The sequence below is a fragment of the Amphiura filiformis genome, chromosome 1 (assembly GCF_039555335.1).
Source record: "Amphiura filiformis chromosome 1, Afil_fr2py, whole genome shotgun sequence".
Classification (NCBI taxonomy): Eukaryota; Metazoa; Echinodermata; class Ophiuroidea; order Amphilepidida; family Amphiuridae; genus Amphiura; species Amphiura filiformis.
Window position 1 is genome coordinate 89249382 of NC_092628.1, and position 10960 is coordinate 89260341.

General features: G+C 42.6%; 1 protein-coding gene across 1 annotated transcript; it reads left to right on the forward strand.

The window, feature by feature from the left end:
- The first annotated feature begins 9538 nt into the window (after nucleotides 1-9538).
- On the forward strand, nucleotides 9539-10582 carry LOC140164210 (trace amine-associated receptor 8-like). The gene has a single exon (XM_072187456.1). It carries the CDS (start codon nucleotides 9539-9541, stop codon nucleotides 10580-10582), a length of 1044 nt encoding a protein of 347 aa, XP_072043557.1.
- The last annotated feature ends 378 nt before the right edge of the window (nucleotides 10583-10960 follow it).

The window sequence follows — 10960 nt, forward strand, 5'->3', positions numbered from 1 at the left end:
CCCTTTTTCAACTCTGGAAAGCGCTCAAGACAAGCGCTCCAATTTTCGAATTCAGAACAAATTTCAGGACAGGACTGTATTCCTACCAAAATCTGATTTTCAATACACTAGAAACGTGTTGATATGTATATCTTTGAAAATCGCCGAATGTTAACCAATACTTTGGTCACCGTGGCACAGTAGGCATCTTTAGCATTCATAGTGCAATTGGCAGTGGTTCGAACCCTGGTGAAAATTTTAGTATTTTTTATTCTTTTTACTAATGCGCTGTGCCGTTTTTCAAACACGCCCCTGCATGAAATTCAGTGGCGTATCTATAAGGCCCTTACCCGGGGGCTGAGATGGTTTGCGCCGCCCCGGAGAAAAGATACAGGATGGCGCCCTACCCCCCCCTCGCCACACACACCCGATCATTTGGGAAATCTGAGGGGAATCTAAACCTCCTAGGAATTTGAAAAAATTGCAAAATGAAAGCCCGATTGAAGCAATTTGGTTGACGATTTTGACACATATGAGTATTATGGTGTAAAATTATAGTTTAAAAAAGTGAAAATGAAGGCCCAATGAAGCAATTCGTGGACCAAAACTGATTTTGTGTTCAAAAGAGAAGAGGAAAAAGGGCACTTGCTTATCCATACGTAGGAAGATGTATGCTCAGAAGTTGGAAATTTTTGGTAAATGATGGTCCAAATCGAAGCCATTTTGTGCATTATTTTTCACTTGTTTATCCATACGCAAGGGGTATCTGAGGGATGATCCCCCTCATACAATTTTGCCAAATGAAGATCCAAAATTACAACCGTTTGGTGCATCACTTTTTTACTTCTTTATCCATAAGCTGGATGGAGGGGTGTCTGAGGGGGGGGATATTCCTCCTCCTCCGAAGTTGGAAAATTTTGCCATTTGGTGTAATTGAAGCCATTTGGTGTTTCATTTTTAAGTTGTTTATCCATAAGCAGGGGAGTGTCTGAGGGGAATTTCCCCCTCCGAAATTGTACAATTTTGCCAAATGAAGGTCCAACATGAAACCATCTGGTGCATCATTTTTCTTTCACTTGTTTAACGTTAACCATATGCAGAGGGTGTCTGACATGTCTGAGGGGGGATGTTCCCCCTCCAAAGTTTGACAATTTTGCTAAATGAAGGTCCAAATTGAAGCCATTTGGTGCATCATTTTTTAGTTGTTTATCCATAAGCAGGGGGTGTCTGAGCGGGGATGTTCCCCCATAGAAGTTAGACAATTTTGCCAAATGAAGATCCGAATCGATGTATCCCTAAATCCGCCATTTTATGCAAATTCACTACATTAAGAGGACTATAATGTAAACTCATAGAAAGCATATTTTCTGTCAAGCAATAATTATAACACCATCTCCCGACACACCGCAAGTAATATTTAGCCCGTGCGGTTTACGCAGACTCCTTCCAGACCAGTCGTGGAATTTGCGAAAAAATATTCCATACTAAATGTCAAGTCTGTACGTCCCACTGATTTACTTAGGCCTGCTAAAAAGGACATTACCGGGACAAATGCGGGAAAAAATTGCAATTTCAATGCTAAAATTAACACAATTAAGGACAATTGCGCCAAAGGAAGATGTATAGGCCTTTTACAACATTAGGTTAATTTAGTCCCGGTATTTTGATCCAGCTCATGCGGTTTATGCTTATTCCAGGCACCAGAGCTGTCATATAGGATATTTATGATTTACATAATTGAAAGGATGAAATTATGATTCTCATTTTTGAGATTCGTGATTGTGTTCAAGTTTGAGATGAAAAAAGAAAGGAATTTCCAATGGGGCGTCTCACAGATCTACTCACAAAATGGGTCTGCCGATATAAATGCGTGCGAAGCGCGCGGCAATTAGACATTTTAATATTTACTGTTCCAAAATGGGCTTAATTTTGGGTCTAAAATAGACCAAAAGGAAGATGCAAATCGTAATTTTTGTCACATTTCTCTCGACTGAACAGGGAGGGTACTACCCTATGGACAGTGGCGTAGATTTCTTTTTAACATGGGGGGTACAGTGATTCCAGAGCCTTTCAGTGAAAAACTTAGTTTATGGTAGGCCCTACAAATGCGCTCGAAGCGCTAGAAAAATTACCATATATTGAAGCTAAATTGGTGAAGTATGGTATAATAGTGGAATAAATTCGCGCGAAGCGCGCAAAAATTGGCACTTTTTAGGTTTATGGTTAATTTGGTCAGAAACCCACATACAGGTGTCAACATGGGGGTGATTGTATGGACCATCCCTATATCAATATATTGGGGATTTAACCCCATTCCCCTTGGGATGTACGCCTAGATGCCCTGTGGGATGGGGGAGGTCATTTGATATTGTGTTCCCCCATCCAAAAATGTGAAGGGGACATGAACCCTGTCCCCGCGATTGCCGCCCATAGTACATGGTCTAGAAAATTCAGAATTCCGCCACTCGAAAAGGGCTCACAATCCATCAGGGGCGCTGAATGCATCTAGGGCGACATGTTCCCCATTTGAACTCCATTGCAACACTATAATGACACGGCGCTAAATGTTTGAAAAAACTGTCATAAGCAGATAAGGATTACCTTTTAAATTCGCAAGAGGCGCGGAAACATTTTTGCCGCTTGCATCATGGAAGGGCTCAAAATCCACCGAGGGTGCTGATTCGAATACGGGCGGCACGTTCCTTTTGACTCCCTTAGTTTTAATGATTCAAGCAAAATAATTGGTTTTGTTGAAATTCGCGCGAAGCGCGCTAATATTAGATTTTTACTGCTTGGAAGGAGCTCAAAATCCATGGAGGGGTACTGTATCTGATCATGCGTTTATTCGGTTTTTTTCTGACCGTCTGGATTTTGCTGGCCGTAAAACAATCTTTCATAATGATTAGTTTTGTTGAAATTTAGATTTTCACTGCTTGGACGCGGGCTCAAAATTCAAAGAGGCGCTGAATCCAACGCAGAGCGGTAAGTTCCCCGTTGACTCCCTTAGTTACGCAATGGTCATGGCGTTGATTTTCCTCTCCTTTCCCCCTCAATTCTCTCAGTGCTAGTTGAAAGCCAGTGGCGTAGCTAGTTGTGGCGCTCAGGGCTAAGGATAAATAATGGCGCCCCTCCCCAATCCTTGAAACAAGTGCTCGGGGAGTGCGCGAAGATTTGCACAAATAGGACCTATCACTGATTAATTTTGGTTATAATGAAGTTGAATATTGTACATTGATCTCTCAAATGAACTTGTGCACAAATGCGTGCGAACTGCGCGAAAATTTTGACTTTCATCGCTAGGAGGGCCCAGAATCGATGTTGAATTGGTCAATTCGGCGCCCCCTAAGTGTGGCGCCCAAGGCACGTGCCCCCCCTCTGCCCCCGTCGTTACGCGACTGTTGAAAGCCACCATATATATGTGGTTTTCTCTCCTTCATCTGCTTTTTCTATTCCTGTATGGTTATAAGCCATCTTCCTTATATGTGCCGCCCCATATGCCACCCTACTTTTATGTAGTGCCGCCCACAAGCCACCCTCCTTCTATGCGTCACAGTGTAGGCCCACAGTTACACAGCGTGATATACCGTTTTTCACTCCCTCTTTTCTCCTGGTTAAGAATCACGACGTGACTGACAAGTGTTTTTCTCTCCTCCCTCCCTCTACTTTTGTCCTGGTTACAAACTGCCCTCCTTGTAGCCTATGTGTCGCCTCACAAGCCGCCCTCCTTCAGCTATATTTATAACGCATGTTGTGCTTTTCCATAGTGAATTATTTTAATAAGGGTCAATATATAATTATGCCTTATATACCCCTCTATATCTACCACCTTTCAATCGCCCCTCTAACTCTCTATTTTTCTCCTGGCTGGTTACAAGTCACCCTCCTGGTTTATGCCGCCCTACAAGCCTCCTCTCCCCCGTCTTTTAGAAGCTGCAGTTGTGGTATGTGCCGCCCCTCTCTCTCTCTTCTCTCCTGACTGGTTAAAAGCCGCCCTCCTGGAGTGTGTCTCACTTACAAACCATCCTTCTGGTTTGTACCGCCCTACAGGCCACTTCTCTCTATATATCTGCCGCCCTACAAGCCACCCTCTATCTGCGTTCCAGGTATGTGCCGCCCATCTATCTCTCTATCATGGTTGGTTGGCTACAAGCCACCATTTGTCTGCATTCCTGGTATGTGCCGCCCCTCTATCTCTCTATCATGGTTGGTTGGCTACAAGCCGCCCTCTATCTGCATTCCTGGTATGTGCCGCCCCTTTATCTCTATATCATAGTTGGTTCGGTTGGCTACAAGCTGCCCTTTATCTGCATTCCTGGTATGTGCCGCCCCTCTATCTCTCTATCAAGGTTGGTTGGCTACAAGCCGCCCTCTATCTGCATTCCTGGTATGTGCCGCCCTCTATCTCTCTATCATGGTTGGTTGGCTACAAGCCGCCCTCTGTCTGCATTCCTGGTATGTGCCGCCCCTCTATCTCTCTATCAAGGTTGGTTGGCTACAAGCCGCCCTCTCTCTGCATTCCTGGTATGTGCCGCCCCTCTATCTCTCTATCATGGTCGGTTGGCTACAAGCTGCCCTTTATCTGCATTCCTGGTATGTGCCGCCCTCTATCTCTCTATCATGGTTGGTTGGCTACAAGCCGCCCTCTATCTGCATTCCTGGTACGTGCCGCCCTCTATCTCTCTATCATGGTTGGTTGGCTACAAGCCACCCTCTGTCTGCATTCCTGGTGTGTGCCGCCCCTCTATCTCTCTATCATAGTTGGTTAGCTACAAGCCGCCCTCTGTCTGCATTCCTGGTATGTGCCGCCCTCTATCTCTCTATCATGGTTGGTTGGCTACAAGCCGCCCTCTATCTGCATTCCTAGTATGTGCCGCCCCACTATCTCTCTATCAAAGTTGGTTGGCTACAAGCCGCCCTCTGTCTTCATTCCTGGTATGTGCCGCCCCTCTATCTCTCTATCATGGTTGGTTGACTACAAGCCGCCCTCTATCTGCATTCCTGGTATGTGCCGCCCCTCTATCTCTCTATCATGGTTGGTTGGCTACAAGCCGCCCTCTGTCTGCATTCCTGGTATGTGCCGCCCTCTATCTCTCTATCATAGTTGGTTGGCTACAAGCCGCCCTCTGTCTGCATTCCTGATATGTGCCGCCTCTTTATCTCTCTATCATGGTTGGTTGACTACAAGCCGCCCTCTGTCTGCATTCCTGGTATGTGCCGCCCCTCTATCTCTCTATCATGGTTGGTTGGCTACAAGCCGCCATCTGTCTGCATTCCTGGTATGTGCCGCCCCTCTATCTCTCTATCATGGTTGGTTGGCTACAAGCCGCCCTCTATCTGCATTCCTGGTATGTGCTGCCCTCTATCTCTCTATCAAGGTTGGTTGGCTACAAGCCGCCCTCTATCTGCATTCCTGGTATGTGCCGCCCCTCTATCTCTCCATCATGGTTGGTTGGCTACAAGCCGCCCTCTATCTGCATTCCTGGTATGTGCCGCTCCTTTCTTTCTTTCTTTCTTTTTTCTTTCTTTCCTCTTTTTCTCTTTCTTTCTTTCTTTTTTCTTTCTTTCCTCTTTTTCTCTTTCTTTCTTTCTTTTTTCTTTCTTTCCTCTTTTTCTCTTTCTTTCTTTCTTTTTTCTTTCTTTCCTCTTTTTCTCTTTCTTTCTTTCTTTCCTTCTTTCTTTCTTTCTTTCTTTCTTTCCTTCTTTCCTTCCTTCTTTCTTTCTTTTTTTCTTTCTTCTTTTCTTTCTTTCTTCTTTCTTTTCTTTCTTTCTTTCTTTCTTTCTTTCTTTCTTTCTTTCTTTCTTTCTTCCTTTCTTCCTTCCTTTCTTTCTTTCTTTCTTTCTTTCTTTCTTTCTTTCTTTCTTTCTTTCTTTCTTTCTTTCTTTCTTTCTTTCTTTCTTTCTTTCTTTCTTTCTTTCTTTCTTTCTTTCTTTCTTTCTTTCTTTCTTTCTTTCTTTCTTTCTTTCTTTCTTTTTTTTTTTTTTCTTTCTTTCTTTCTTTTTCTCTTTCTTCTTTCTCTTTTTCTTTTCTCTTTTCGTCGCCCTTTTTACCCCCGAAGTTGGCGCCCCAAAGCCCCCCCGCCAAAAAAATACGCGCATGAAATTGATGGGCACGGCCACCCAATAGGGCCAGTGTTAAAACTTCGGCAGGCGATCATGCAAGGAGGCTTATAGGCACTGTTATTGATTGGTTAGCGTTAGGCTTAGGGTTAGCTTACACAAAATAATTACTTTTACACCGCCCCCAGTTACTTGTTGATTCAAAAGCTAGCTATATAGTGAGGGCCGCAAACACGATAAGCGCTACCAGAAAAGTTTCTAACTATTTATAACTGAAATCCTATCGTGTTCGACCAGTAATGTGTAGACAACTACCGAACACGAATATGACAATCTGGCCACGAACATCAGAGGCTTGAGAAGAAACAATTTGAAGTTAGAATTCGGAATAATCCATCAAACTCTAAACCGGACATTATTCTCATTGGTGAAGCCAAGCTGGATTCTTCAGTGCATAATCATGAGTCACATGTAGATATTCTATGCGAAGAAACAGAACTGATGACAGTGGTTGGGGTGGCTGCCTAATCGAAATGGCCTGTAGTTAGGGAAACCCACGTAGAGCCCAAGCAGCATGAGCTGGTGGTCTTTACTATCCTTACCAAGAGTGGCACCCTGCTTCTTTCGCTTGTTTACATAAATGTCCTCCAAAGAAGGCTATTGGAACCAAAGACTGGTATGACAAACATCTGGATAACCTCATCTCCAAGACCAAAACTAACACATGTGTTCTGGCTGGAGACTTTAACTGTCATCATCGTGAGTGGCTGGCCAGTTAGGTCATCCACTGATGCCGGTCGAAGGGAAAGCAGCTAGCTTTCAACCAAAGCTGTGTCCATGACCGTACCCAAATTGTTGACCAGCCAACCCATAAATTTGGAAACCGGCTGGATTTCATAATCACTGATGCTCCAAATATGTTTTCTCCAATCACCATCGACCGCGACATTGGCTCTTCAGACCATTACCTCGTCCAGACCATGTTGAAAGGTTCTCCGCGCTCTGAAAATCCTCCTCAACGACGTGTATGGCTCTACACGAAAGCTAACTTAGCCCGGTAACTCAGATACCTTGAGAAATGAGCTGGCCGGTGCGCCCTGGGACCGCATCATCACCAAAGATGACCCTAAACATGCTGAATGGGCTTGCCGTAATAATGTCCCCAACACTATCACACAACCACTGAAATCTGCACCCTCATTTTTCGATCATCCTGCGTGGTGGAATGAGTGTTGCGAAAAGGCTCTAGAGAGAAAGAACAAAACATGGTGAAGATAGAAAGCTCTGCAGTCTCCTAAAGCTCGCCTTAATGATAACAGAGCATGGAATGAGTATACTATAATAGCCTGCTCTCTCACAATGCACAAAGCTAGGGGTAAGAGGAAAGATGACAGATGAGCTCAAAACTGGTTCTAAATCCTGGAGGTGTACAGCACCTAGACTGATGGATAAAGGGTGGAAAATCTGAAATCCCAGTCCTGAAATCTGAAGGCCAGACTTTCACCACTGCCAAGGAAAATGCAGAGTGTTTCGCCTCCTTCTTCAGTGACAAGTCAACCATTACTGAACATAGCAAGCAATTCCCTCACCCTTCTTTGAGGACGACGCCAAATGTTCCAGTGTGATTTTCTGGCCTAAGAAAGTAAGAAAACAGCTAACCAAATAAACTCAACAAAGCGTCTGTACCTGATGGGATTCCCGCTCCAGTTCTGAAAACTGCACCTGCTGAACTAGCCACTCCTTTTTCACAGCTCTTCCATCTCTGTTTCAACAGTGGACACATGCCAGCCCAATGGAAAGTTGCTGATGTGGTCTCATGTTTCAAGAAAGGGGACAAACACTCTCCGAGCAACTGGCCCATAGCTGCCCATCTCTCTCCTCCCTGTTCTCTACAAGATCATAGAAAGGTTGGTCAACAACGCTATATGTGGAAACATTTCAACGATCAGAAGCTGATCTGCAATTAGTAGTTTCGTTTCAGAGCTGACCACTCAACATCGGCCGTCACTATGATTTTACCTTATTATTGAAATCCGTCAGTATCCCGGGCTCAGTATGTAATGCACCGGTTATAAATGTAAGATCATGTAAGAGAACTCACGTGGCATCACGCACAATGGGATACCCATCTACAAAGTGGAAGATTTCGTTTTTCTTGGCAGCAGCGTGCCAACATAGATAAATATGCTAAGAGAGGTGCACCAAATTGCCAGCATAGGCATTTAGCAGACTAAAGCACACCGTTATGTCAATTATAACATCTCAAAGTCACATAGAATTTGTATCTACAAATCACTCATTCTTTGTCATCTACGGAGCAGAATCATCAGATCACGTAAACTTGAGGCATTTCAAATGAGATGCCTCCGGCTCCGGTCAATCCTTGGGGTAAGCCTGTGAAAACATACCAATAATAAAAAAATAATAAAGATATAAGATAGAGGCTATAAGGCATAACAAAGACTATCACTGAAGAAGTTTCCTACGGAGAATGAAATGATTTGAACATGTCGTCAGAATGGCCCTGCAACGACTACAACTCCAGCCTAAATTACTTTGATGTCCAGAGACAAGGCTAGGATGGAAAGACCATGTATTGCACGACACATGGATGCCCGCGCCCTATACAGCTGACAGCAGCACGAACAGACTGGAGTAGAATGACTTGGAGGAGAGCAAGGGGACAAACAGTTTTGTGAAACTGAATCAAGTAAGTCATAGTTTAATCATAATACAATGTCGTGATGTCAAACCAAATTTTTATTTTTATTAATCTTGTTACTACCATGTTGCAAGTTAATGTTGGATTAGTAGGTGTGTAATTTTTCGTTGATGCTAATTAAATCCAATTGTATTGTCATCACAATAAATATCTAAAACTTTGTGATCACGTGGGCTGTGTTTATTATTTATGCATAATACGAAAAGTACGAATACAGACCTGCGGGTATATGTGGCATTTAGGACAAACGAACCCTAAACCTAACCCCAAACCTAACCCTAACCCCTAACCTCTAACCATAATTAGCATAATAGCGATGTTTCAGTCTTAAGTGCCCATCTACCGACCTGCGCCTGTGCAGAATGCGTTATATATATAGCTTGTAGCGTCAAACCTCTTAAATAGCTATCACCAAAACAAAACCTCTCGGGTATCTTCATGCATCATTTATTTACCTCTTAATATATTATTAATAGAAAATGATCCAATTGTTTTATCGCATTGTTCTGCGAATGTATTAATAATATATTAATAATGGCAAATTATTGTCTCTAAAGGTGTGACGCATTCGTGGTATATACAAATAGGAGAGTATAAGTGACCATGGAGTATTGACGAAATATTCAGCCCGGGATTCAGCCGTGTCATACCATTACACAACACCGAACATTTTGGAAACACATCTATGTGAAAGTGGAATATTTGTTTTCGGCGAGACAAATTAATTTTTTTACTTCTTCAATATTTTGTTTTAAGTATAGGAACGCATAAATCGATAGGATGAACGGAACAGGAGCATTAAATTCAACACTGGACATGCTGGACATGGAATCAATTGGTAATTCTACACAAGATTCGTATTTGTGGACTTATCATGATATCATCAAAGGTACAATTTCATCCATATTTACCATTGTTATAATATTCGGCAATCTAATATGCCTAATTGCTCTAAAACGCATCCAGATAAAACGACCAACCAGGATTCTTATGTACTCGCTAAATGCTGCTGATCTTTGTGTTGGCATATTTCTTGCATTCCCAACAGCGGCAGCTTCGTTCGTTAATGCATGGATCTTTGGATACTGGGGATGTTTCATCGTAGTTATCATCGGAGGAGCACCTTATTACACCAGTAATTGGACGTTACTCGCCATAGCAGTGGAGAGGTACATCGCCGTTACAAGACCTTTAAGATATCGAGTCATATTCACAGCATCTCGTGCAAGACTTATTGTTATTTCCATTTGGGTGGCCTCACACTTCTACGAAGTTCTTGTCTGTGGACTTAACCAATTTCAAGTCTATTTTCATCCTCCGACAGACACTTGCTGGAGTTTGGGACTTGGTAAAAGTGACTTCTTCATCAAAATATCTGTTATGATTCTCATCTTTGGACCTTTCGTTGCATTTATTGTACTCTACTTCCGTATCTTCGGAATCATTCGACAGCAAAATGCCATTCGCCGTGAAATGACCAAACTTGCTTCAATAGAAAATAACAGGCACGATCACAGAGGTGTTTCAGCGAACGATACGAAAATGGCAAAAACATTCATGATCATTACTTTTGCATTTTTCCTGTCAACATGTCCTGTTACGGTTAATTATATTTTAGAAGTAGCTACAGGACGTGGGAGTAACCAGTGGCTATACTTCTTTACGTTCGTGACAAGCATGAGTAATGCATGGCTCAATTCACTGATTTACTTCATACGAAATGCATCATTTAGACATTGTGTAATAGAACTATTTAAATGCACATCGCCAAGAACGAAGAGACCAACAATTTTCAGTTCTATATCAGGTTCTGTAATAAAATAAGAAAGTCAGTCAAGAAACAAAGAAGACACCGACCCTGAGCATGGTATTTTGAAATATTTTGGATGACATCATAAAAGTTCAAATAGTCATCCAATTTGTACTCTAAATGTACATAATTCAATTGAAAGCTTTTTGTAACGATACAGTAACTCAACTAACTTCTTCATTCAAATATCTGACATGATTCTCATCTTTGGACCTTGCGTTGCATTTATTGTAATCTACCTTCGTATATATGTTGCATTACTCAATGAATTAACGGTATTCGTTTTGTGCGAGTCACCTGTAGCCGGTAAAACTACGCTCTTGACAGCAAACGATTGACTTAAAATCGTCATTTCTATGAGTGTAGTGTAATCACGGTGATGACATCCAATA

Excerpts from the sequence above, each read along its gene's own strand:
- LOC140164210 (XM_072187456.1), top strand. The coding sequence starts at position 9,539 with ATGAACGGAACAGGAGCATTAAATTCAACACTGGACATGCTGGACATG.